The sequence below is a fragment of the Pleurodeles waltl genome, chromosome 10, assembly GCF_031143425.1.
Source record: "Pleurodeles waltl isolate 20211129_DDA chromosome 10, aPleWal1.hap1.20221129, whole genome shotgun sequence".
Taxonomy (NCBI): Eukaryota; Metazoa; Chordata; class Amphibia; order Caudata; family Salamandridae; genus Pleurodeles; species Pleurodeles waltl.
The window spans coordinates 728,856,126-728,884,075 of record NC_090449.1 but is presented as its reverse complement, the minus strand read 5'-3'; the positions used below and the strand labels follow the sequence as shown (position 1 = coordinate 728,884,075).

The window sequence follows — 27,950 nt, the reverse complement described above, 5'->3', positions numbered from 1 at the left end:
TGTATAGTAAACGCCTGAATCTCGCTTACTCTTCTCAGGGAAGTAATGGCGATGAGAAATGCCACCTTCCAGGTTAGGAACTGTATGTCGCAGGAGTGCATGGGTTCAAAAGGTGGACCCATAAGTCTAGTTAGGACAACATTTAGGTTCCATGAAGGAACAGGTGGTGTTCTTGGTGGTATAATTCTCCTAAGGCCCTCCATGAATGCTTTAATGACTGGTATTTTATATAGGGAAGTTGAATAGGTAGTTTGCAGGTATGCAGATATTGCTGCAAGGTGTATTTTAATGGAAGAGAAAGCCAGGTTAGATTTTTGTAAATGAAGCAAGTAACCCACTACATGTTCTGGAGTTGTGTGTAATGGTTGTATTTGATTAATATGGCAGTAGCAAACAAACCTCTTCCATTTACTTGCATAGCAGTGCCTGGTGGATGGCCTTCTTGCTTGTTTTATGACTTCCATACATTCTTGGGTAAGTTGTAAGTGCCCGAATTCTAGGATTTCAGGAGCCAGATTGCTAGATTCAGCGATGCTGGATCTGGGTGTCTGATCTTTTGGTTGTGCTGTGTCAACAGATCTGGCCTGTTGGGCAATTTGATGCAGGGTACCACTGATAGGTCTAGCAGCGTTGTGTACCAGGGTTGCCTTGCCCAAGTTGGTGCTATTAATATGAGTTTGAGTTTGCTTTGACTGAGTTTGTTTACCAGGTAAGGAAGGAGAGGGAGAGGAGGAAAAGCGTAAGCAAATATCCCTGACCAGTTCATCCATAGGGCATTGCCTTGGGATTGTTTGTGTGGGTACCTGGATGCGAAGTTCTGGCATTTTGCGTTCTCCCTTGTCGCAAACAAGTCTATCTGAGGTGTTCCCCAGAGTTTGAAATAAGTGTTCAGAATTTGGGGGTGAATTTCCCATTCGTGGACCTGTTGGTGATCTCGAGAGAGATTGTCTGCGAGTTGATTTTGTATCCCTGGTATAAACTGTGCAATTAGGCGAATTTGGTTGTGAATTGCCCAATGCCAAATTTTTTGTGCTAGCAGGCTTAACTGCGTGGAGTGCGTCCCTCCCTGCTTGTTTAGATAATACATTGTTGTCATGTTGTCTGTTTTGACGAGAATGTATTTGTGAACTATTATTGGTTGGAAAGCTTTTAGTGCTTGAAAAACTGCTAGCAGTTCTAGGTGATTGATATGCAGTTTTGTTTGATGTACGTTCCATTGTCCTTGTATGCTGTGTTGATTGAGGTGTGCTCCCCACCCTGTCATGGAAGCATCTGTTGTTATTACGTATTGTGGCACTGGGTCTTGGAAAGGCCGCCCCTTGTTTAAATTTATGTTGTTCCACCATAGAAGCGAGAGGTAAGTTTGGCGGTCTATTAACACCAGATCTAGAAGGTGACCCTGTGCTTGAGACCACTGTGATGCTAGGCATTGTTGTAAGGGCCTCATGTGCAGTCTTGCGTTTGGGACAATGGCTATGCATGATGACATCATGCCTAGGAGTTGTAATACCATCTTTGCCTGTATCTTTTGTGTTGGATACATGCGTTGTATGATGGTGTTGAAATTTTGAATTCTTTGTGGACTTGGAGTGGCTACTCCCTTTGATGTGTCTATTATGGCTCCCAGGTATTGTTGTACCTTGCGTGGCAGAATTTTGGATTTTGTGAAATTGACGGTGAACCCGAGTTTGAAGAGGGTTTGTATGATCTGATTTGTGTGATTTGAGCACTGTATGAACGAATGGGCCTTGATTAGCCAGTCGTCCAAATATGGGAACACATGTATTTGCTGCCTTCTTATGTGTGCAGCGACTACCGCTAGACATTTGGTAAAGACTCTTGGTGCGGTTGTTAATCCGAAAGGCAGTACCTTGAATTGGTAATGTATTCCTTTGAATACGAACCTTAGGTATTTCCTGTGAGATGGGTGTATTGGTATATGGAAATAAGCATCCTTGAGGTCTAAAGTTGCCATGTAGTCGTGTAGCTTTAGCAATGGCAATACTTCTTGTAGTGTGACCATGTGGAAGTGGTCTGATTTGATGAAAGTGTTCACTACTCTGAGGTCTAGGATTGGTCTCAGCGTTTTGTCCTTCTTTGGTATCAGAAAGTACAGTTAGTAAACTCCTGTGTTTATTTGTGTGTTTGGCACTAATTCGATTGCATTCTTTTGCAATAGTGCCTGCACTTCTATCTCCAGGAGATTGGAATGGTGTGTTGTTAAATTTTGTGCTTTTGGTGGTATGTTTGGAGGGAATTGTAGAAATTCTATGCAATAACCATGTTGGATAATTGCTAGAACCCAAGTGTCTGTAGTGATTTCCTCCCATGCTTTGTAATAATGACCTATTCTTCCCCCCACTGGTGTTGTGTGGAGGGGGTGAGTGACATGTGAGTCATTGTTTAGTAGTAGGGGTTTTGGGGCTTTGAAATCTCCCTCTATTTCTAGGGAATTGCCCTCCTCTATATTGTCCCCGAAAACCTCCTCTATACTGTCCCTGGTAAGTGGACGGTGTTGCTTGTGAGGTGCTGGCTTGTGTGCTTTGACCCCGAAACCCCCCTCGAAAGGGCGTTTTACGGAATGTGCTGTAATTCCCTCTGCTCTGCGGGGAGTAGAGTGCGCCCATGGCTTTGGCAGTGTCCGTATCTTTTTTGAGTTTCTCAATCGCTGTGTCCACTTCTGGACCGAACAGTTCTTTTTCATTAAAAGGCATATTGAGAACTGCTTGTTGAATCTCTGGTTTAAATCCAGACGTTCGGAGCCATGCATGCCGTCTGATAGTTACAGATGTATTAATTGTCCGTGCAGCTGTATCTGCAGCGTCCATGGAGGAACGTATCTGGTTGTTGGAGATGGTCTGTCCCTCCTCAACCACTTGTTTCGCCCTATTTTGGAAGTCCTTGGGCAGATGTTCAATGAGATGTTGCATCTCGTCCCAGTGGGCTCTGTCATAGCGCGCAAGTAGTGCCTGGGAGTTCGCGATGCGCCACTGGTTTGCAGCTTGTGCTGCGACTCTTTTACCAGCTGCATCGAACTTGCGGCTTTCTTTATCTGGGGGTGGTGCATCTCCAGATGTGTGAGAGTTGGCCCTTTTCCTAGCTGCTCCTACAACAACAGAGTCTGGTGGCAGCTGTGTAGTGATGAAAACCGGGTCCGTAGGAGGCGGCTTATACTTCTTTTCCACCCGTGGTGTGATTGCCCTACTTTTGACCGGCTCCTTAAATATGTCTTTTGCGTGCCGGAGCATACCAGGGAGCATAGGCAGGCTTTGGTAGGAGCTGTGGGTGGAGGAGAGTGTGTTGAACAAGAAATCATCCTCGACCTGTTCTGAGTGGAGGCTTACGTTATGAAATTGTGCTGCTCTAGCCACCACCTGAGAGTACGCGGTGCTGTCTTCTGGTGGAGATGGCTTTGTAGGGTAGGCCTCCGGGCTGTTATCTGACACTGGGGCGTCGTATAGGTCCCATGCGTCCTGATCTTGGTCACCCTGGCTCATGGTGGTGTGAGCTGGGGAGTGAGATGGAGTTTGTGCTGGTGAAACGTTAATCACGGGCGGAGGAGAGGGTGGTGGTGTAATTCTTTTAACCACTTTTGGTTGTGGTGCTTGTTCCGTCTGGAACTCCAACCTTCTCTTTCTCCTAATGGGGGGAAGGGTGCTTATTTTTCCTGTCCCCTGCTGAATGAAGATACGCTTTTGCGTATGGTGCACATCAGTTGCTTGTAGCTCTTCCTCAAACCTATGCTTTTGCATTTGGGAGGTTAGCGAGTGCTCTTCTGTATAAGAGCCTGAAGCTGGGTCGCTTGCAGTTTGTTTCGGCGTCGAAACTTTGTCTGCGTGTTTTTTCGGCTCCGAGGTGACTTTTTTCCTTTTCGGGGCCGAAACCTCTCGGCGTCGATCTGTTTCGGTGCCGCTGTCTCGGCGTCGAGCCGTGTCCACACCGGTATCTCGGTGTCGAGGCTTGTCTCCAGCACTTTCTCGGTCCCGAGAAGGCTGCGTGCCGGTGTCTCGACCGGAGTCGGACGATCTCGGCACTGTTTTGGCCTTTTTCGGTGCCGACGGTCGGTCACCGAATTTATGGGTCGAGCCATGGCCTGGTGGCAGTGGCGTCCCCTGGGCCTTGTAAATGTTTCTGTGTGTGTTTTTCGACGTCTTACTCACGGTTTGTGTATCGTCGAATCCTTCGGAGTCTGAGTCTTGGATCGAGAAGGTACCTTCCTCCTCCTGTTCCTCGAACTCCCGTCGGGCTGTCGGTGCGGACGCCATTTGAAGTCTTCTGGCTCGACGGTCTCGGAGTGTTTTTCGGGACTGGAACGCACGACAGGCCTCGCAGGTGTCTTCGCTGTGCTCAGGTGACAGGCACAGGTTGCAGACCAAGTGTTGGTCTGTGTAGGGGTATTTATTGTGGCATTTGGGGCAGAAACGGAACAGGGTCCGTTCCATCGGCGTTCCTCAGCACGCGGTCGGGCCGACCAGGCCCCGACGGAGGATCGAAAAACTACCCCGAAGGGCACCGGAGCTCTTCGATCTTCGATGCGGTGTTGAATCTAAGTACGCCGATCCCGAACGCAACAATACCGACGAAAATCTTCCGAAATTAACTATTTTTTCCGTTCCGAAACTCGGAGCGACAGGAACACGTCCGAACCCGATGGCGGAAAAAAAACAATCGAAGATGGAGTCGACGCCCATGCGCAATGGAGACAAAAGGAGGAGTCACTCGGTCCCGTGACTCGAAAGACTTCTTCGAAGAAAAACAACTTGTAACACTCCGGCCCAACACCAGATGGCGAGCTATTGCAGAACATGCGTATCTACAGCGACAGATGCCATCGAACACATATTTACATAAAGAAAGTACTACAATGGCTACAGGCTTCCGTTTAGGAGGGAGGGCGCATGTGAATCTGCAGTACTATATGCCCCAAACAGGTCTACTGGCTAAGTAACATTTTCTGTTCGATGGCATCTGTAGCTGCAGATACACATGCTTTGCACAGACTGAAAAGCAGTCCCCTCCCAAAATAAGCAGTGGAGAGCCTGTTGGAGTAGTATGAAATAAATGTTTTAACCACTGCTTGACAAACATTTGCTTGTTGAGGAGATAACACATCCACAGTGTTAGTAAATGTGCGTGGTGTGGGCCATGTGGCTGCTTTGCATATATCGGCCATTGGTATATTTCCTAAGAATGACATTGAAGCTCCTTTCTTTCTAGTAGAATATACTTTAGACGTTACTAATAGCTGTCTTTTAGCTTCAAGACAGAAAGTTTGAATACACGTTACTATCCATCTGGCTAATCCTTGTTTTAAAGTAGGATTACCCTTATAAGTTTGTTGAAAAGCCACAAAAAGTTGTGTAGATTTTCTGAAATCTTTTGTTCTAACTACATAATACATGAGAGCTCTTAACATCAAGAGTGAGAAGAGCTCTTTCAGCAACTGAATCTGGCTGTGGAAAGAAGACTAGCAATTCCACTGACTGACTGATGTGAAACGGTAAAACCACTTTAGATAGGAATTTTGGGTTTGTCCTAAGTACTATTTTATTTCTGTAAAATCCTGTAAATGTGGAAGAAAGGTTCTTCTAGAGTGAATGCCTGATTTTAACCAATTCTCCCTAAGGAAGTAATTGCTACTAGAAAAGCAAATTGCAGAGTGCAAGAATGCATAGGTTGAAATCGTAGACCCATAAGCCTTGTGAGCACGATGTTAAGATTCCAAGAAGGAGCTGGTGGAGTTCTAGGTGGAATAATTCTTTTAAGGCCTTCCATAAAAGCTTTTATGACAGAAATCCTAAACAGAGAAGTATGCTGTCTGTTTTGTAGGTAGGCAGCTATTGCTGTTAAATGGATTTTAATGGCTAAGTATTGCAAGTTTGCTTTTTGTAAATGAAGGAACTAACAGACAATATCCTGTACTGATGCTTTAAGCAGGTTAATGTTTTTGGGTTAACAGTAATATATAAAAAGTTTCCATTTAGCTGCATAACACTGTCTGGCTGTAGGTTTGCATGCTTCCTTTAGAATATCCATACGTTCTATTGGAAGCTGTAAATATCCGAACTATATGACCTAAGGAGCCAAATCGCCAGGTTGAGCATACTGTGATTGGATTGCTGATATGACCTTTGTTTTGAGTCAATAGGTCCAGCCTGCTGGGAAGCTTGTGATGTGGTGCTACAGACAGATCCAACTGTGGTATGTACCAGTGTTGATGTGCCCAGTTGGAAGCTATGAGTATCATAGTGAGGGAGGTGTGACAAATCTTGTTGACCAGAAACTGAATTAGTGGGAAAGGGGGCCAAGCGTAAGCAAATATCCCTGACTAATTGATCCATAAAGCATTGCCCTTGCATTGAGGGTGTGGGTACCTGGATGCAAAGTTTGGGCATTTTGTGTTTTCGCTTGTGGCGAAGAGGTATGTCTGGTGTTCCCCACACCTGGAAGTATTGTTGAATTACTTGTGGGTTAATCTCCCATTTGTGTATTTGTTGCTGCGTCTTGCTTAAGAGGTCCGCTAGTTGGTTGTGCATCCCTGGGATATACACTGCTAGTAGTATGATTGTGTGTCCCCTGTTTTTGCAGATAATACATTGTCGTCATGTTGTCTGTCCTTATCAACACTGTTTTGTGAGTGATCTGTGGTGGGAAAGCTGAGTGCTAGGAACACTGGTAGCAATTCCAAAAGGTTTATGTGATAAGTCTGTTGAATTGAGTCCCATTCCCCTTGTATGGTAAGGTTTTTGAGATGGGCTCTCCAACCCATCAATGATGCATCGGTTGTGATTGTAGTGTGTGGCGCAGAGTCCTGAAATGGCCGCCCTTTTAATAAGTTGGTGTGATTCCACCATTGCAGAGAGTTGTAAGTTTGGCAGTCCAACAACATTAGATCGTAGACTTGAACCTGTACCTGAGACCATTGTTGCGAGAGACATTGTTGAGTGGGTTTCATGTTTAGACGTGCATTGGGTACTATTGCTATGTATGATGCCATCATTCCCAAAAGTTTAATGATAAACCTTACTGTGCAAGTGTGATTGTATTCGAGTTGAGATATGAGATTGTGGAAAGCTTGAATTCTCAGTGGGTTTGGGTATGCTAATGCTGATAGAGTGTTCAGAATTGCTAACACATACGGTTGTATTTGTGCTGGTTGCAGATGAGATTTTTGGTGATTGATTGTGAATCCTAGATTGTGTAGGGTGTCCACTGTGTATTGCACGTGCCGTTGACAGGTTTGAATGGTGCTGGCATTTATAAGCTAGCCATCCAGATAGGGAAAGACCTGTATATGTTGCCTTCTGAGGCATGCTGCAACCACTGCAAGCCATTTGGTGAATACCCTTGGTGCTGTGGTTACCCCAAAGGGTAGTACTTTGAACTGGTAGTGCTTGCCTGCTACCACAAATCTTAGACATTTGTGATGAGCTGGATGTATGGGAATGTGGAAGTAAGCATCTTTTAGATCTAATGCTGTTATGTAGTCCTGTTTTTGTAGCAGGGGAATTACATTCTGTAGCGTGACCATGCGGAAGTTCTCTGATAGAATATACTGATTGAGGAGTCTGAGATCTAGGATTGGTCAGAGTACCATACTTCTTTGGTATGAAGAAGTATAGAGAATATACTCCTGACCCATGTTGGGATATAGGTACCATCTCTATTGCACCCTTGAGTGGAAGTGATTGTACCTCTTATTTTAATAAATGTAGCAGTTCCAGAGACAGCCTGTGCAAATGAGGGGGAATGTTTGGTGGAGTAGAGATGAGTTCTAGGCAATAACCATGCTGGATAATGGCCAAAACCCATTGATCTGTTGTAATGTTGTGGTGTTGTTGGTGGAAAGTTTCCAGTCTTCCTCCCACAGGAGATGTATGCTGTGTGGGGATGTGCAGAAAGTCACTGTTTGGTTGCAGAACTTTTTGTGGTGGTGGATTTACCTCACCTCTAAAGTTATTTCCTTTGTAAGAGCCTCTAAAAGAACCCCTGTCGTAAAATCGCGGCCCTCATTTCTGTTGGGATGTGGACGGCTCTGGAGTTGATGGTTTAAAGTCACGTCTGAACTGGGGTCTACAAAAAGTTCAGAGTAGAGGTAGTGTAAAGGGCACCCATAGCCTTAGTTATATCAGAATCTTACTTCAGTTTTTCTATGGTGGTATCTACTTCTGGGCCAAATAAGTGTTGCTTATCAAAAGGCATGTTGAGTACTGCCTGTTGTATTTCAGGTTTGAACCCTGACGTTCTTAACTATGCGTGCCTTCTAATAATCACTGTGGTGTTGATATTCCTTGATGCTGTGTCTGCTGCATCTAAGGCAGATCTAATTTGGTTATTGGAGATAGCCTTCCCCTTTGTAACTATCTGCTTTGCCCTTTTCTTGTGTGTTGGCAGAAGGTACTGTAAGAACTCCTCCATCTCATCCCAATGAGCTCTATTGTATCTTGCTAACAAAGCTTGAGAATTTGCAATCCTTCGATGCAACCAAAAACACATTCCCCCACAGCCCTGGTTGTAGATGCCAGTTTGCATAGAATTGGCATTAGCGGTTCTGGGAGATTGCTAACAGGTCCAGATTGGGCTTGCCCCATTGACTGAAAAGTTCCTCCATGACATCTTGATTGATCTTTTATTCGTGGCAGAACTGTTTCATCCTGCTCAGCGTGTCTGCAATAACATTCTGCTTCCCTGGCACATGTTCTGCCTTCAGATCTATTTGATGACTGATCGAAAATTCACAAATCTGCGGGGCCTCTTGAGACAGCACTGAAGATCTTTGCACCTTTACTTGTTGATACAGGGCATGGTCATGGTGTAGTCTGTGCGGATGAGCACTGCAGACATTTGTATTCTCAGCAGGAAGGCTTGCAAAGCTAGGTATACTACCTTTAATTCAAGCAGGCTGAAATGTAGAAGTAACTGCGATGGATCCTATTTGCCGCTGAATTGCAAATCTTGGCGATGAGCTCCCAAACCCTCAAAGGAAGGCTCTGTAGTGATGAACAACCTGGAAGCCTGAGGTATGAAAGTGGGATCTGGGGAGAGGTTCGCTTCTTGAATCCACCAGGAAAGAGGTTTATGTATTCCCGGTGAGACATTAATTTTATCACCAAAGAGCCTTGTGTTTGGATCCAGTGCCTGTCCAGTTACTCTTGCAACTGTAATATACAAAGGCTGAAGAATGGTACCACAAGGATGCACAAGGACATCAATCCTAGAAGGGATTTGAATAGGCAAAGTGAATTGTCTCCTTGCACTACCTGGGTCAAATGCAGCAATCTTGTTAGTCTTTCTGGAGTTGAAAATGCTTTGTTTGCGACTGTATCCAGTGTAGCCCCCAGGAATGTTATCCTCCTGGATGGCTGAAGGGATGATTTTTGTGGGTTCAGCGCAAGGCCTTGTCTGGTGAAAAGGCATAAGCATGCATTGGCTGGCGTCTGGCTGATCAAGGCATCTTCCCTTCAGTCTGCTCAATCGTCGAGTTATGGAAAGACTTGGCGTTGTTTCTGTTGCCTTAAGAATGCCAAGACTGGAGCCAAGCACTTTGTGAAGATGCGCAGGGTGGGTTTTAGGCCATATGGGAGGACTTTGAACTGAATGGTTGTCGGCTACTTTGAATCTTAAAACTTTGACGGCATGGATGTACTGGGACATGAAAATAAGCATCTTGAGGATCTAGCAGTGGCACATAATCCCCCTCGTTTAGAAGCTGTAAGATATCTTGGAGCGTAATCATGCGAAATGCCCGTTTTGTGAGATATCTGTTCGGAGTTCTAAGATTCAAAATGGTTCTCCATTCCCCTAACTTCAAGGCTAAGAAGAAACAGGAAAACCTTGTCCCTTCTGGTGGCCAGTGACACTCTATGGCCTCTTTGTTGAGCATGGCCTCGACTTCTAATCTGAAAAGATGCAAATGCTTTTCGGGGACTTTTAGGCTGGAGTCGGAGGTGTTTTTAAAAAAAAAAAATTAAATAAATTCGAGGGTGTGACAGAATGTAATCAAATCCAATACCCATTGGTCTGTTATTTTCTTCCATTTTAAAAAGTGGTTGGAAATATTGCCTCCCAGACATGCCAGAGGAAATGGAGATGTAGCCGGTGCCTGTAATTTGTCACTGGTGATGTTTAGTGTCCTTTCCCTCTCAACCCAGTTTTTCTTTCTGGGTCTGTCTGGTGTAGGCTGCCTGAGGAGACGGTTGTTGATTTTGCGAGCAAAAATGCTGCAATCCAGAGTGATATAATGGGTACCTGTACAGCTGATAACTTTCTCTGTAGGCAAGTTGGCCTCCACCTCGTGCGCTGTAGGAAAGTACCATCTTGCCTGGCATGTTACCCCCATTTTTCACTGTATATATGTTGTTTTAGTTGTATGTGTCACTGGGACCCTGGTAACCCAGGGCCCCAGTGCTCATAAGTGTGCCTGAATGTGTTACCTGTGTAGTGACTAACTGTCTCACTGAGGCTCTGCTAATCAGAACCTCAGTGGTTATGCTCTCTCATTTCTTTCCAAATTGTCACTAACAGGCTAGTGACCATTTTTACCAATTTACATTGGCTTACTGGAACACCCTTATAATTCCCTAGTATATGGTACTGAGGTGCCCAGGGTATTGGGGTTCCAGGAGATCCCTATGGGCTGCAGCATTTCTTTTGCCACCCATAGGGAGCTCTGACAATTCTTACACAGGCCTGCCACTGCAGCCTGAGTGAAATAACGTCCACGTTATTTCACAGCCATTTTACACTGCACTTAAGTAACTTATAAGTCACCTATATGTCTAACCTTTACCTGGTAAAGGTTAGGTGCAAAGTTACTTAGTGTGAGGGCACCCTGGCACTAGCCAAGGTGCCCCCACATTGTTCAGAGCCAATTCCCTGAACTTTGTGAGTGCGGGGACACCATTACACGCGTGCACTACATATAGGTCACTACCTATATGTAGCTTCACAATGGTAACTCCGAATATGGCCATGTAACATGTCTATGATCATGGAATTGCCCCCTCTATGCCATCCTGGCATAGTTGGCACAAGCCCATGATCCCAGTGGTCTGTAGCACAGACCCTGGTACTGCCAAACTGCCCTTCCTGGGGTTTCACTGCAGCTGCTGCTGCTGCCAACCCCTCAGACAGGCATCTGCCCTCCTGGGGTCCAGCCAGGCCTGGCCCAGGATGGCAGAACAAAGAACTTCCTCTGAGAGAGGGTGTGACACCCTCTCCCTTTGGAAAATGGTGTGAAGGCAGGGGAGGAGTAGCCTCCCCCAGCCTCTGGAAATGCTTTGTTGGGCACAGATGTGCCCAATTCTGCATAAGCCAGTCTACACCGGTTCAGGGGACCCCTTAGCCCTGCTCTGGCGCGAAACTGGACAAAGGAAAGGGGAGTGACCACTCCCCTGACCTGCACCTCCCCTGGGAGGTGTCCAGAGCTCCTCCAGTGTGCTCCAGACCTCTGCCATCTTGGAAACAGAGGTGCTGCTGGCACACTGGACTGCTCTGAGTGGCCAGTGCCACCAGGTGACGTCAGAGACTCCTTCTGATAGGCTCCTTCAGGTGTTAGTAGCCTATCCTCTCTCCTAGGTAGCCAAACCCTCTTTTCTGGCTATTTAGGGTCTCTGTCTCTGGAGAAACTTTAGATAACGAATGCAAGAGCTCATCCGAGTTCTTCTGCATCTCTCTCTTAACCTTCTGCCAAGGAATCGACTGCTGACCGCGCTGGAAGCCTGCAAACCTGCAACATAGTAGCAAAGACGACTACTGCAACTCTGTAACGCTGATCCTGCCGCCTTCTCAACTGTTTTCCTGCTTGTGCATGCTGTGGGGGTAGTCTGCCTCCTCTCTGCACCAGAAGCTCCGAAGAAATATCCCGTGGGTCGACGGAATCTTCCCCCTGCAACCGCAGGCACCAAAAAGCTGCATTACCGGTCCCTTGGGTCTCCTCTCAGCACGACGAGCGAGGTCCCTCGAATCCAGCGACTCTGTCCAAGTGACCCCCACAGTCCAGTGACTCTTCAGTCCAAGTTTGGTGGAGGTAAGTCCTTGCCTCACCTCGCTGGGCTGCATTGCTGGGAACCGCGACTTTTGCAGCTACTCCGGCCCCTGTGCACTTCCGGCGGAAATCCTTTGTGCACAGCCAAGCCTGGGTCCACGGCACTCTAACCTGCATTGCACGACTTTCTAAGTTGGTCTCCGGCGACATGGGACTCCTTTGTGTGACTTCAGGTGAGCACCGTTTCACGCATCCTTGTAGTGCCTGTTTCTGGCACTTCTCCGGGTGCTACCTGCTTCAGAGAGGGCTCCTTGTCTTGCTCGACGTCCCCTCTCTCTGCTGGTCCAATTTGCGACCTCCTGGTCCCTCCTGGGCCTCAGCAGCGTCCAAAAACGCTAACCGCACGATTTGCAGCTAGCAAGGCTTGTTGGCGTGAAAACACTTCTGCACAACTCTCCACGGCGAGAGGGATCCGTCCACCAAAGGGGAAGTCTCTAGCCCTTTTCGTTCCTGCAGAAACCTCAGCTTCTTCTGTCCAGTAGAAGCTTCTTTGCACCCGCAGCTGGCATTTCCTGGGCATCTGCCCATCTCCGACTTGCTTGTGACTTTTGGACTTGGTCCCCTTGTTCCACAGGTACCCTAGATTGGAAATCCACAGTTGTTGCATTGCTGGTTTGTGTCTTTCCTGCATTATTCCTCTAACACGACTTCTTTGTCCTTAGGGGAACTTTAGTGCACTTTGCACTCACTTTTCAGGGTCTTGGGGAGGGTTATTTTTCTAACTCTCACTATTTTCTAATAGTCCCAGCGACCCTCTACAAGGTCACATAGGTTTGGGGTCCATTCGTGGTTCGCATTCCACTTTTGGAGTATATGGTTTGTGTTGCCCCTATGTTTCCCCATTGCATCCTATTGTAACTATACATTGTTTGCACTGTTTTCTAAGACTATACTGCATATTTTTGCTATTGTGTATATATATATCTTGTGTATATTTCCTATCCTCTCACTGAGGGTACACTCTAAGATACTTTGGCATATTGTCATAAAAATAAAGTACCTTTATTTTTAGTATAACTGTGTATTGTGTTTTCTTATGATATTGTGCATATGACACTAAGTGGTACTGTAGTAGCTTCACACGTCTCCTAGTTCAGCCTAAGCTGCTCTGCTAAGCTACCATTATCTATCAGCCTAAGCTGCTAGACACCCTATACACTAATAAGGGATAACTGGGCCTGGTGCAAGGTGCAAGTACCCCTTGGTACTCACTACAAGCCAGTCCAGCCTCCTACATGCGCCACGAAACGTAATCTTCTGATATTGTAGGGTACCCGGCGATTTAGCAATATTAGTATCTGCCTTAATGGATTGCATTGTCAAATGCCAAAGAAGCCTTCACCCTCACATGAAAGTTATGGAATGTTCCTCTGCAACTCCGGCCTGAAGAAAATGGCTTTTAGCCACCTTACCTTCGTAGGACTGCTGCCCCTGCCATCTGTCTAAAACCTGTGGACGCACTGTCCATGGCGCAGTCGATTATTCCAGAGAAGGCATACTCTCCTTCATGTAAGAACTTCTTGGCTTCGACTTTGCAATCCTCGGAAAGATGGTCAAGATTGTTTTGTCAAATAGTTTGCTGCTCATACGGAGAGTGGCGGCATTGAGGAGAATCACTTGCCAATGTTGTCAAAGTGCCAGTCTTCCTTATCAGTAAGTTCTGAAATTGGTACAGCTGTATTTTTGGAACGGCGCTGGGTCGTTGGAGTTATTACATAGTTGGGTTTTGGATATCGAATGAGGCAGGCTGAAGAATCTTCGGGGACCTTATATTTTTTGTCCAAGGACGGTAGGACTGCAGCCTTTGTGGCCAGGTTCTTCATTGCTTTTAAACCTTCCTCCCAGATGTAGTTGACAAAAGGGATAGCTCTTGCAGAAAGGTTCTTTAAAATCATAAGAAGTAGTGAACTTGCTTTATGGTCACTGGGAGGTCCACACCTTTTCACACCTCTCTCTAGGAGATTAAGGAAACCTCCCATGTCTTCAGAGGGTGAATCGGCAGGTGGTGGTGTTGTAGATGACTGAGGAGGAATGAGGTAATTATTCCACTCAGTGTGGATATCTCGAAGTTCACCTTCTCGGTGGTCATCTCAAGTGGAAATGTTGTGCACAGGTATGGTTCTGAGCAGTGGGGTGTACCTTGCGGAGGCAACTCCCTTGATGTTTTGTGGACCAGCAGAATGGACTGGAGGAGTTTTTGGAGGAGCTGCTACCTGCTTATGTGAGATAGATGTAGGCAGAAAGGGTTTGTGATGATTTGCCAGCATCATTTGCAAGTCCGAGACCAATGCCCTTGGTACGCATACCATATCCTCCTGGCACTGATGTTGCTGATATGGCTGTAACTGTTCCTGTTAATGAAAGCAGCCTTGTTAAGAAGGGTAGTATTTCGGGACATAGTACTCTTCTTTCTCATCATCTTTCTACTGGCTGGCCATCTTACAATGCAACTCCTACGGGCTGCAAGCTACCCCTAAGGGACCATCATCATCTAAGTCATCCTCATCCAGGAGATGACTGGGTGGTAAAGATGACACTTTGTTTGGGGATAAATGTTCCAGCATCAGATAAATGGTTTTCTTAATTTCTTTTGGTGTTCCATGGTGATTTTCCCTTGTCATCAACGGTGGTTTCACTGGTTCTGTGGTTGGAATTGGTTTTGCCTTCAACAGTATCGCTGCTGTCAATGGTGTTGACAACGACGATGATACAGAGACCAGTTTGACCACTGATGGGAGCTGGAGACTGTGTTGCTGACGAAGTGGTAGTCATTGACTGTGATCCAACCACAATGACAGATGTCACCGTCGTAGTCACACAGTCTTCATCTTGGTTGTCGATGGGATGGATGATTTCTTTATCGTTGTGCACTTGACAAATATTTCTTCGTCAACAGTGCAGACGATAATTTATTAAATTTGTGAGAAATTTTAGGTGAAGGTGTGCAAGGCTCCGATCTCAATGTCCCTGATTCTTCTAAAGGAAAATCGTGTCCTATTTGTGGGAGTGTCTCTCAGAGAGGCTACGTTCTTTGCGAGACTTATGGTGGGTCTTATTAGTAGATTTCCTGGAAGGCTCAAGAAGTAGCAAACTTCTGAGCTCTACCTCTCCCTTTTGTGAAGTCTCCTGAAGGATGAGGAAGAATCCTAACTGTTATCCACCTAAAGGAAGGGTCTTCCTAAACTTTAAGTTTCCAGAGACATAGTAATAACCTCCCATCTCGGTCCTTTAAGGTTTTTAAAGGAAAAATTCAACTTGCATTGCAATCCTTCACGTTGTGGGATGGGTAAAGACAGTACATGCAATCCTTGGGCTGGGCATGTGAATGCAGCCTATTCTTTCCACAGGATCCACATGGTCTAAAAATACCTTTTCTGAAGCAGATGGCAGCAAGCAGTCTTAGATAGGTAGAAATAGTTCTCTCTGAAGTTTGAGAAAGGGAGACTCCCTCACAAGACGTGCAGTAAAAAAATCTGAGAAACAAAAGCCTCTGCAAGGAGTGTTCTAGAGGGTGCTTCAGCATGGCTGGATTTTAGGCTCTTTAAATGATAGAGATATGTTACTAAAGTGAAGGTTTTATGGCCTTCCTAGGCTATGTTTAACATTACACTGATTACTAATGGTACCAAGACACTCCTACTTCAACGAAGGTGAATGATTCAAGCATATGAATCTATGAAAGATCAAATACTGGAGAATGGCCTGTTATTTCCCATAACCTATGAAGATAGCGATAGCAGGGGTATCAGTATCTCCAGGGCAGGGAAAATTCAGCTAAATGGAAGTCTTGTCCAGATGGCCCCAGAGGAAATTAGATATTGGGGTGAGAAAAAGGAGTAATTCTGGGTCTGATTCAGCCATTAATTACTCATTTTGGCCTGGGTCTTCAACTGGAGTTTTTCGCTGTTCTTTGCAGCCAAACACATCAGGTGAAAGTTAACATCTCATAATTCAGACTGAAATTAAGTGGCCACTCATAGTAGGAGCCTCAGAGTCCTTTTTCCATGAGAACTAGTTGAAGATGTAGCAATGGGTTTGTCAGATTACATATGCAAGTACTGCAACTGTAAGACTGGCAAATTCTGTAAACAAGGTAATGCGACACCGAATAACTTATGAAATATAAACTACACTGTAAATAACTTGATTGGAAATACAAAATTGAAAAAAAGGGAGACTGAAATGGGATATGTACTGTTGAAGGAAGGAAATGTTTGGTGCAGCTACAGATGGCTAGAGATGTCCTTAATGGAAACTGCTAAAGTCCCAGACTCTAACTAAAAGTGTTGAGTCCTCCTAAGGTCCAACTTGCAAAACATTTTTCCAAACATTGAGGCCTGGATAGAGTTCGGACTAATTATGGAATAAGAGAGCCGCTGCAGGCAAGAGGAGGACAAATGTAGGAAAATAACAGCAAGATGAAAGCATTTTCTCTAGAGGTGCAGTTGAGAAGTTCCGAATCTCAGAGTCCCTCTGATTACACAGATGCAGACGAGCAGAAATCCAAAACCATCATGGCTAAAAAAAAAGGTGAACACAGTTTTGCACTTAAAATGGAAATAGAAAAACACTCAACAAGGAATCATCTACTTTAAACTTCTCATAAAGCACCAAAACACAAAACAAAATTGAAAAAAATGAAACAAAATTTGCGAAATAGAACTACACCATAAAGTACCCTACCCACACAAAAGCAGTGCTGCTAGTAAAGAGATGAAAAGGTGGTTAGCATTAAAAGAATCAGGTCTCCGAAAAGCTGCTGGGTGTCCTAGTAGATGGCTCTGCAGCATCTTTAATCACAACCAAACTATCCAATAAGAGTGGAAAATTTCAACTCTCATCACTCATGGAAGCCAGTGTATTAATGCAGTCTGAGAATACAATTAAACTAAAAGTTCATGGAAACCTAGAAATAATCTGACTGGAAGCTCTAGGGATACCTCAAAGTAACTTTGAGAACCAACAATGAATTCAACAAGCAGACAACTTCATATTCAACAGCCAAGGAGGTCTGGAACTTTAAATGTAAAGACACATAAACTTCTCTTCACTGGGTTTAGATATATAATTTTTTAAAACAACTTGGAGGAAAAAACAATTAATATAGATGTCTGAAGTCTGCCCTGGATGTTGGGAATTCTTTAAGGTTCCGAATCTGGGCAGGATATTTTGCTGAACAAAATATACTTCCCAACATGCTGCTAACTACTATCTCATGCAGTGACCCGGTCAAAGAGGGTAACTGGGTACTTACTAAAACAGGCTTTGGCAATCATGTGATCACACAAATTTTTTCTGAATGGGTCTTTGTAATTCTGTTGCAGAGTCAAGCGTTGGCAGATAAGGACGGGCCCTTAAAAGAGCAAACTGTTGAGAACCATAAAATCACCCAATAACTGGAATTGACTCTCACATTTACTTTGAGAAAGCCTGTGGACTGTACTTGGATCTAAAGGCATAAATATGAATTGGTATTGACTTTCACTCTTAAGTCACTGCATGGAGAAAGAAAGGACTTACTTTAGTAAATTAGGAAAATCTATTTTTGTTCTGGTACCTATTGCTATTTAATCAAAGCATGTCATATTGGCAAGAGGGTGACTAAGTTTCTTAGTATACTGAAAAATATTCTACTTATCTACTTACTCTGTATGTCACAATGTCTGACTGTAAATCTGGACACTGTATTCTGGGTATCTGAGTGCGGTTCAGGAGTCTGATGCAGATTACCTAACGATGATGTAATATGGTATTTTCTGAGTGAATCTATTGATCTTGTCATACAGATGACAAGGCTGCATTGGCAGTTAACATTAAGTAAATGGTAATTTCTGCTTATTTGATGTTTGTCTTCATTCACCTCCTTACAACATTAATTAAACTTTGACTAAAGTTGTTTTCCAATGAATTAAGTTGTTTTTTTCTGGTTCAAGGCACATTTCTTTGGTGTCAATGGACCCAGGGTTTTAAGAAGGATTACTTCCCCCTTGATTGTTAATATCTTGATGTCCCTGAGCATCAATAAGCACTATTGTCCCTAGGCAGCAATCATGATCAATGGTTTCATGCTGAAATTATCATTAGTCCTACTCAGTAAAGAACATTAATGGGGAATGGAAGCGTCTCTCCTCAAATAGGCCCTCCTCTGTTTATCTGCTCTACAAGCTGCATTACCCCCTACACTTCTGACCCAAGAGGATCCAAAAGGAGACAGCTGTTTTACTGCTTTACTGTGGCATCATAACTTGCCACATTTCTCATGCGTACACTGAAGCCGTAATGCCCTTTTTGACGGACTTTCTTCACACCCTTTCCATTACAGCCAGCTAGGCCCTATTGCAATGCATACATCATGGTGCCACATGTACACATGCTTCCCCATCCCTGTTCCCGTTTAATTTTCGAATGAAGTCCTGGTTGCAGCCAATCAGCCTGTGCTTTCCCTTGGCCAGGCTCACCAGTCATGCAGTGCCCATCCCGAAAAGCCAGGAAGCGTATTCAGCTGGGATGTTGTTATGGCATGTGGTGTGAGGGGAGGCCACACTGGTGGCGTTGGTGCTGTAGGCCCCAGCACCAGGCAAGGAAAAACATCAGTGAAGAAAAATAAGGTCTCTAGCAAGGACTTTGGGTACAGCCAAGGTGTAGGCACAGACTAGAGGAGGAGGTGGAAAAGGTAGGAAAGGTAATTATGAACATTTTGTAAATGGCTCCACTTTACTTCACTTTATTTTGCCATCCTACAAATCCTGTAGCCTAGCCACTGAAGGCTCAATGAATGGAACCTGTGACTATTAAGTATTAACATCCCCAACCTTTCAAGAATGTTTAAGGGCTCAATAAATTAGTGTGCATGAACATGCCCAGGCCTTAATGACTTTGCAGTGATAAACCTCAATGGTCCATTATAACATCAGTTTCCAAACATCAGTATTATTATGCATAATAATTGCTTTACAATGAAGCTGAAAGATAAATATTTAATTCATGTCCTTCAGTGTACATGATACTTCAATACTCTAAATCACACTGTACAATTCCAGAGAAAATTAGACCACATAGGGATGCATCAACTAAACCTTTCTATAATTTGTTATACACCTAAAGCGAGCTCATAACCATATGTATGGATTTGAATTGGTGGCATTCCACTCCACAGTCTTAATTCAATCATTCTGATTAGCGGGCCATACCCACTAATTTGGAATGTACCTATTCACCATCATAAGATGAATCTATCTATGAAAATAGGTACTTCAAAGTGACAGTGTATTATGGGACCTTCCACTATATTTTCCATAAACATCAGTGGCACAAGGAAGGGTTCTAATACACTAAGGTACCGAGGGAGAAATGAATATCAAAGTCCTGGGGTATTATTCAGCCTCATTTGCCCTAGCTAGTGGCTACGAAGGAAGGAGCAGTAGTACTGGCCAGGGCCAGTAAGGAACATCAATACCACAAGCAACTGGTAAGACATTTTAGGCAAGTATACTTGCAAAGTTTCCCTGGTCCATGTGTTATCTTCTGCTTCAGTCCAGTTTTCCTCCTTGAATTCCAGAACTTGCAGTCCTGTTTTATGATGGAATAAACAAGACTGCAAGTCCCAGAATTCAAAGAAAAAACATGGGTTGAAGCAGCACATCACACATGGATCTGGGAAACTTGACAGGGAAGAACAAGGGTTTTAAAGTGTCAATGGCCCCATACTATATGGGCAAAGCAGTAGTAAGATTTAATGCAAACAAATGTAATGAGCATCAATGTCTCCAAGCAGTAATGAGCCTCAAAATCTATACATATTAACATACATGTTTTTTTTAGATAATCATATGCATTGATGTTTAATCCTGACCTCCCTGATTGTACAAGTATCACATGACTTATTACAAATCAATCATGTTCTATTGAGATTTAATCACAAAGTCATCTATTCCCCAAAATGATAATTTAATTCCCTGCTTAAGGGGTGCACAGTTGTAACATATGACAATACAAAATGAAGAACAGCAAAAGGTTAAAGAGCATGTATACTAACAGAACAGTCAATATCAAATGTCTATACTCTCACTTGTCCAGATAATATAATTTACATTGACAGCAGCATACGCCCATCAAAGTTAGAGCCATTGAAAATGCGGAGTCTAACTTTCTAGTGATAATTTATATTTGTTCTTCAACAATTTTTTAGTAAATCAAAAAGTGCACAATATCATCAACGTTACACAATATTTAGAGGAACACACAGCACTCATATCTGAATGTCATCACCAGAAGGCACATAAAATCAAAGAGTTAAGCATTTTATACCACAATATCTGAAATGAAGAAATTTCAAAGCACCGAGGGGTAACCTGTGGTCTGAGACAGACTATGGGGATGAGGTGGGACAAATCAGCAAGATATGATGGAAAAGCAGAACTATTAGGAAAAAAGGTGATCTCCATCAGAATATGTCTGCCTCACCCCCATAGTCTTCTTGCAAACTTATGGTGAGACTGTCACAGGGTAAATTTGTGGTGAGTGAACCATCAGAGACGCAGGAGGAGGAGTCATAGACCTCTGGAACAGTCTTTAAAATAAGGCAACCACTGCATCACACAACCTCATCGTTGGATCAACATATGAGCAATGTCACCACTTTCATGACACCGACAATATATGGGGATCACCAACAAATACCTTGGAGTCTGGAAGTTTCTGACCTGCCATCTTTGGTTTGTCATCCATTGGAAATAGAGGAAACACCAGAATACATAGATTCAAGGACCTTGCAGAATCCCAGAATCCTCAACATTTTGATTATATTAATCTTATATGTAAACTAAAATGGTTGCATGTTCACTTACTTCAATGACATTCTTTTTGCTGGATTTGTCCTTAGAAGCCCAATCAACCGATGCCCCCTTTAGGTCTACCGTGAACTCTAATTTGGACTGATTGCCACCAAACTTCTGAAATGAAGAAAATGGCATTTTTATTATAACGTCCCAGAAAATGCCTTGTGCATAGTTATGCAAATTAGAAGATACATCTCTTGGTTAAAGGTTGACAAACATATCTTTAATGTATAAAAGAATACATTACCAAAATAGTTTAATGAATTCTCACTGCTTAAGAGGCACTATATAAAACACTTAAGGGGGGGGGGGGGGGTTGGGGTGAGATCAGTCCACAACATTTGCATAGCAAAAATACAATTACATTACTATTTGCAGACTTTTTATATTTAAAAGGGAAATATAGAATTATCACACCTGCTGAACAGAGAAAGGGAATACATCACACAGTGCAGAAGGTTAATTCAATGAAGAAAGAAAAAGTGCTTAAAAATTGAAAAGTTCCCAGTTAGTTTAACAAGCAATTAGTCAAATTATTGTCAGTTTTTTGGCTTAATTCATGCTCATTACATTCATCTAATTGACTGATAATTACGTTCAGTCAGGTTAAAGCAGTCAAAAGGTAAACAAAGACATGCTAATCTCTTATGTGTTCTCTTGAAAATTACTGAAAACGCTCGTCAGCATTTGGCCTTTCTTGCAATGGAAATGCGATCCATATTTGTAACTGATTCAAATGGAAGAAACACTAATGCACTGGAAAAGCCAAAATGTCTGGCTTCCGTTTCGAGACCTGACTAATGCATTAAAAGAGCTTGCTGCAGTGAAAAAGTTAAATGAAAGAAAAAAAAACTATTGTTTTCAGTGTATGATTTATCTATGAGATAAAGAATTTAATTACCCAGTCTACAATGGAGTGGTAATATTGTTTCGTCTTTCTTTGTAACAAACGAAACAACTAATTACATGAAGTGAGAGTGAAATACTCATGTGAGTGGAGCGAGAGCCCCCACTCTATGTACATTTTAAAGAATTGGTGATAACAAGTTGAAGTACGGTTTACTATAAAGCCAGTCATAAAAGTAACTACGGCTGTTGATGGCGGCAATAACTCCATTTAGACTATTGGTCAAACTATTTGCTTCAAGTTGAGGAGAAGTGGCCAAGCAAGTTTAGGTGCTGCCCTGGGAAATGAAGTTCCAATCCAGCCTCGGCATAACATTGCACGTTTATGGGGAAATCACTTAGGGTCTTGATTATGACCTTGGCAGAGGGGATTACTCTGTCACAAATGTGACGAATATCATGTCCGCCGTTTTACAAGTTCTATAGGACATAATGAAACTTGCAATACGGTGGACGGGATATCCGTCATGTTTGTGGCGGAGTATCCCATCCGCCAAGGTTGTAATCAGGCACTTAATCTCCCAAGGTCTTTAAAAAAATAAATAAAAAATGTTTATAAAGTGCTCCAATACTTTAGGGTCATGGCTGCACTATATAAAACAGCAAAAAAAAAAATAAAAAAAATAATAAAGTCAGTGTCCGAACAGGTTTAGAAACAGCGGAGTATTTTTTAAAAGTTGGGTGATGTTGCTAGTGATGAAGAAATCGGCAGTGAATATGTTCACTATGTGTGATTGACTGTTTAAAGATGGTGTCCATAAAAAACATGATGTATTTATGACACGTTCTTACGTATACACGTTATCGCGCCCCTTTGTCTATTTTCACACCCTTTATGAGGGCACTCTGTTTGAGCCGACGAGTTGATTGACGCTGAATACACGTCTGTTTTCTGTGAGCTTCCGCAGTTCATTAAGGTAATTAGACGTACAATTTCTTACTCTGTTTGAAGGTGTCGTTGAGCACATTGAGTAAGGGTTAATACAATACTTGAAGAGCTGACCGAGTTATTTCATCTGGTTGTCTTTACAAAATAATTTCGGATTGAGACATCGTTAGTATTATTGGCAGAATATGGCACTTTATGCAGGGTGCTTGAGTTTTGACACCCGTATTATGGCAGTTCTAGAACTGCTTTGTACTGCAATACTTGAGTGCTAACTTTTTAAAGTAGTTTTAAACAATGAAGAAAGATCAATGATGGTAATATGGAGATCGGGTATTGATTTACGAAGAGGACAATGAGTGTCAATCATAAGGCTTGAGTACATACATACAGACACATGGGGTGTCCATGTGGTTTAATGCCAATACTGTTACGTTACCAATGTGGTTCCCACTTGGTTCATTTCAGATGTATCTCGCTTGAGATGTTTTGAGGATTGTTGGGACATATGAATCTCTCCTTACGACTGAGAATGTTGATGTACAATGAAGAACATTATTTCTAAATAAAATTCGACATATACAGGTTGGTGGACATATTGAGTCAGATACTTTGTAGTAATCCAACTTTTTATCATTCTATGACAAATTACAACATCTTTCCGTATACTTTTAGTGACTTTTTGGAATACTATGGATTACATTATTCATAAGGAGGTACAATTAACTATTTAATTCATGTCAGTGTGGAATTCTGTCACTTGCAGAACCGTTCTCTTGCTCACAATTTCAAATTATGGATCGTTTATGTCTCTCCTTAGAATCTTCATCCCCTTTATATCTTTGGTCACTCTTCTAATTTCACTTGGACACTAGGTTGGAGGTTTTGTTTGGATTGGATTTTACACATAATGTGGTGCTGGTTATGGTATGTGGCTTGTCTTTTTGCACAGCTCTCAACAGCTACTAACTTGACACTTGTATTGTCACATATGGTGTCAACATATTGAGAGGTTTTAATCTTTCTAATTTTTGGTGATTTGTAATTACATTGTTTATAAGAATATTTTAACATTTATTGTTGTTTAATCAGCCTTGATAAAATCAAACATGTGGCGGCTGAATCCTGAAAATACAAGCAAGATTGTTCTTGGATGGACCTATTTTTTATTCAATTGTTCGATTGGCTGAATTTTGTAAATACAAGTGTATTGGTATTTAAATGGACCCATTGTTGACTCATTTGTCTAAATAGGTTGGTTCTTATACCAACACACTCCAGCGTTGTTGAAATATGGGTAACAAGGGATGCATTGCAAAATGAATATAATCATGTTAATTAAATAAGTTTTATTTGTACTTGGCACATACTAGTTGTAGTATTTGTTAATCTTTTGCTTCTTCTTGTATTTGATTATCTCACTGTAATTTTTGTTACCGATAATAAATTCTTGAATCCATTACAATGGACAGCTAAGTACGTGTATATTCGTGTGCTCCACAAGTTGGTTTTCGTCGTGTGGTCCGTGTCCGAACAGGCACAGGCTTCTTCTCAAACAGTCTCAATGTGTTTCACTGAAAAGCAGTAATTTTCTTCCACATGTTTTTGCTGCAGTATATTTAAAACCCGAGTTTGACGTATGCCGACGGGTGCAATGTGACTTAACGCTAATAAACCTGTTATGCGTTTAAATGATCATTTTGTTCATCCTAATTAAAGCAACTAATTTTCTGAAGGTTCCTTTTTCACCACTTTTTAACCCCCCCAAAGTCGAGTCTCCCAAATTCACATTTATACTTGATAAATTTGCATGAGCGATAACTAAATTAATCTGTCACAGAATGGAGGATGCTGATGAGTAAATGAAAATTCACAGTTTTACACAGGAAACACACATAGTTCTGATGTATTTCAAATATATTATTGGAGAAATGGCCCTTTCTTAACGCTGTATTGACTACATTTAGGATCAGCAGTTTAGAGGCCTGAGGAGTCGGTCTGACCTTAGTAGTTAAATGTTTAATACTTTGTCACTTCCATTAAAATTTATAACTGAACTCCAAGATATAGATGAAATTCAAGTAGATGAAAAAGCACTCAAGCCAACAAGCATTTTTCAATATTTGTTGATAAACTAGTAGCTTCTTCAGAGCTTAAATGCTCTGAATTTTAAGATGTCCTGGAAAAATTATGTTCGAGATTGCATACTGCGACTTTTCTCATGCAAGGTTGGATTCCAATCATTAAACGTTTGAGGTAAAAGATCTGATTAGGGTGTTTAAATAATTGTGGATCCATTCCGTACAAAATCCAGTTTCAATGGCCTGGTGTTACCATGCCCAACTATAAATCGGCCCTCTACCGTGCACACTGTTCTCCTAAATTAAGAGATTTTAAATGTCATAAGTGTTGTTATAAATGCTATGCTTTCACAAGGCATAAGTGATGTAATATTAAAGGGTATACATACAGTGCATTGCAAAGATGTGAGTTGTAGTTAATGCAGTGTGGCTAACGAGCTAACAACATTATAGGGAGGTGCGGATGGGACAGTAATTTGAAGGTGGTGCTTAAATTATAAATTTAAGTTGTAAATATAACTTCAAAATTTCTAATGTTTGTCTAGTTTAAGTTTGGTTTATACAGAAAGAATACATGTTCTAACTATAAGGAAAATCTTACCAAGTAATCATGTGTTTGTAGCATGTGGTGCTATAGATTTACATGCTTAGAATAATCCTGGCATCTAGTGTTGGGCTCGGATGGGTGCAAGTTGTTTTTTTCCGCAGAAAGTATTTCGGGTCACGAGCTAGTGTGACTCCTCCTATTGCTGGTAACACGCATGGCCATCGACTCCTTTGTCAGACTGTTTTTCCGCAAGGAGAGTGAGGATGGAATGTGAAGCGCAGAGTAGTATAGTGAGATGTCCATGCTAAATTAATGTATGATAACTCATAAAAGTTACTGTAACAAACACAGGTGTCCCTGGACGGGGGTGGGTGCATGTGCATTTACAGCTCTTAAAGCCACAAACAGATGCTTACTGGGTAATTAACATTTTGCATTTGAGGAATGTATGGATGTAGGCACACATGCTTAGCACAGACTGAAAAGCAGTCCTCAATAAGCGGTAGCTAACCTGTGGGGGTTACAGTTGTCCGTAATAGTGTACATAGAACTGTTTGGCCAGCACATCTACACAGTAATGCTTGGTAAATGTATGTGGTGTAGACCATGTAGCTGCTTTACATATGTCGGCTATAGGCATATTTCCTAGAAAAGCAACTAAAGCTCTTCAAGTGGAGTGAGCTCTAGGAGGTGTAAGTAAAGTTCTTTTAGCTTTAGCATAGCATGTTTGAAAGCATTTGATAATCCAATGTGCAATGCCGGATTCAAAAATGGCCCTTCCTTTGTGTGGTTTTGAAAAGGCAACAAAGTAGTTGTGTTTTTCTAAATAATTTGGTCCTATCAATATAATAAATAAGGGCTAATTTAAAAGGCCTGTTTCCGCAACCAGGTCTGGTTGGGGAAAAATACTGGCAATTCAATAGATTAAGGTGGAATTGAGACACCACCTTTGGAAGAAATCTAGGGTTGGTAAATAGCTCCACTATCTCTATATAGTTGGAAGAAAGGTTCTTCTCAATTTAATGCCTGAAGCTAATGGACTCATCTGAATGAGGTGATGGGCACTTGGAATGATACTTGCCAGGATAAAAACTGGAGGGGGCAGAGGTGGAGGGGCTCAAATGGAGGCTCCGTTAATATGTTAGTACAATATTGAGATTCCAAGTGGGGGTTGGTGGCACTCTGATAGAAATGACTTTTAAGTCCTTCTAACAAGGCTTTACTGAACAGAGAAGTGTGTTGTCTGTTTTGTAAATACGCAGCCACTACCGCTAGGTGTAGCATTATAGATGTAAAAGCTAGAAAAGTAGAATGAAATGAAATAAGTAAAAGACAATGTCTTGCACTTTGGCTGGTACAGGATCAATGTGTTTTGAATCACAATGACCAAATCTTTTCTACTTTGCTGCATAACAAGCACAAGTAGCGGTCTATGTGCATCTGTAAGATTGTACATTAAAGGAGTGGTAGATTTAGATAACCAAACTCTAGGACTTCAGGAATCAGATCGCAAGGTTGAGGGATCTGGAGTCCAAGTGCCTGATTTATCCATGGCTCTGCATGAAAAGGTGTTGCCTGTTTGGTAGTACTTTATGGGAAACTACTGAAAGTTCTAGAAGTGTAATGGACAATGGTTGTCGCACCCATGTGGGAGATACTAAGATTAGGGTGCAAGATGTCTGCAAGAGTTTGTAAACCACAAATGGAAGCAATGGGAGAGGTGGAAAAATGTAAGCAAATATTCTGAACCACCTCATCCATACTGCATTGCCCCTGCACTATGGGAAACTGGAGGCACAGTAAAAGCATTTGGGGTTTTCTGCTGTGGCGAAAAGGTGTTTCTGAATGACCCCAACGTCAGAATTATGAGAGAAGGACTTGTGGATGTAGTTCTCACTTGTGTACTTGTTGGTGCCGCCTGCTGAGATCTGCAAAATTGTTGTTGGCTCCCCGGAGATACTCCTAACAGGTAAATATTGATCCGGAGAGCCCACTGTGAAATGGTTTGGGTTAGAGGAGACAGCTGAGGGGACGATGTTGTCTGTTTTTATCACAACTACCTTGCCAATCGGGTGAGGAAGGAAAGCTTTGAACTCCAGGTGACTGATATGGAGATGCATCTGGCTGGGCATCCATTGTCCTTGAACAGTCAGATCTTGTGAATGTGCTCCTCAACCCATGAGGAAGGTGTCCATTATGGTTGTCTGCAGAACTGGGTCTAGGAAAGACTGTCCCTTTAGGAGATTGTTTGTGTTCCACCAATGTAGACAGTGGCAAGCTTGACAGCCTATCAACACTAAATCATCCCACTGACCCTCCGCTCCAGTCCATTAGTGCTCTAAGCAGTCTTGCAACAGATGCATGTTGAGTCTGGACTCAGGAACTATGGCTATGCATGAAGCCATCATACAGAGGAGACGCATGACTGTCTTTACTTATCTGCTGATGAGTTTAGAACAGTGGGATCAACGACTGGAAGGTTTGAATCCATGTGGCATTGGGGTAAGCTACCCTTTATTGTGTGATGAGGACTGCTCCAAGGTAGGGTTGTATCTGAAGGAGTTGGAGGTGGGATTTGACTGCACTGATGGTAAAAACTAAATGATGGATTAAATTTATTGTGGCCCGAGTGTGTTGAAAGCACTTT

The 27,950-nt window shown here is 42.7% G+C and overlaps 1 protein-coding gene across 6 annotated transcripts in view; it reads right to left on the bottom strand.

Moving 5' to 3' along the window:
* The window catches only part of ARHGAP12 (Rho GTPase activating protein 12), a 455,441-nt gene that overhangs the window by 119,561 nt on the left and 307,930 nt on the right, over positions 1–27,950 (bottom strand). For all 6 annotated transcript variants that reach the window (XM_069211253.1, XM_069211258.1, XM_069211254.1 and 3 more), the window contains one exon: positions 20,893–20,997. In XM_069211253.1, coding sequence (XP_069067354.1) covers positions 20,893–20,997 — 105 coding nt within the window. The remainder of the gene's footprint in view (positions 1–20,892; positions 20,998–27,950) is intronic.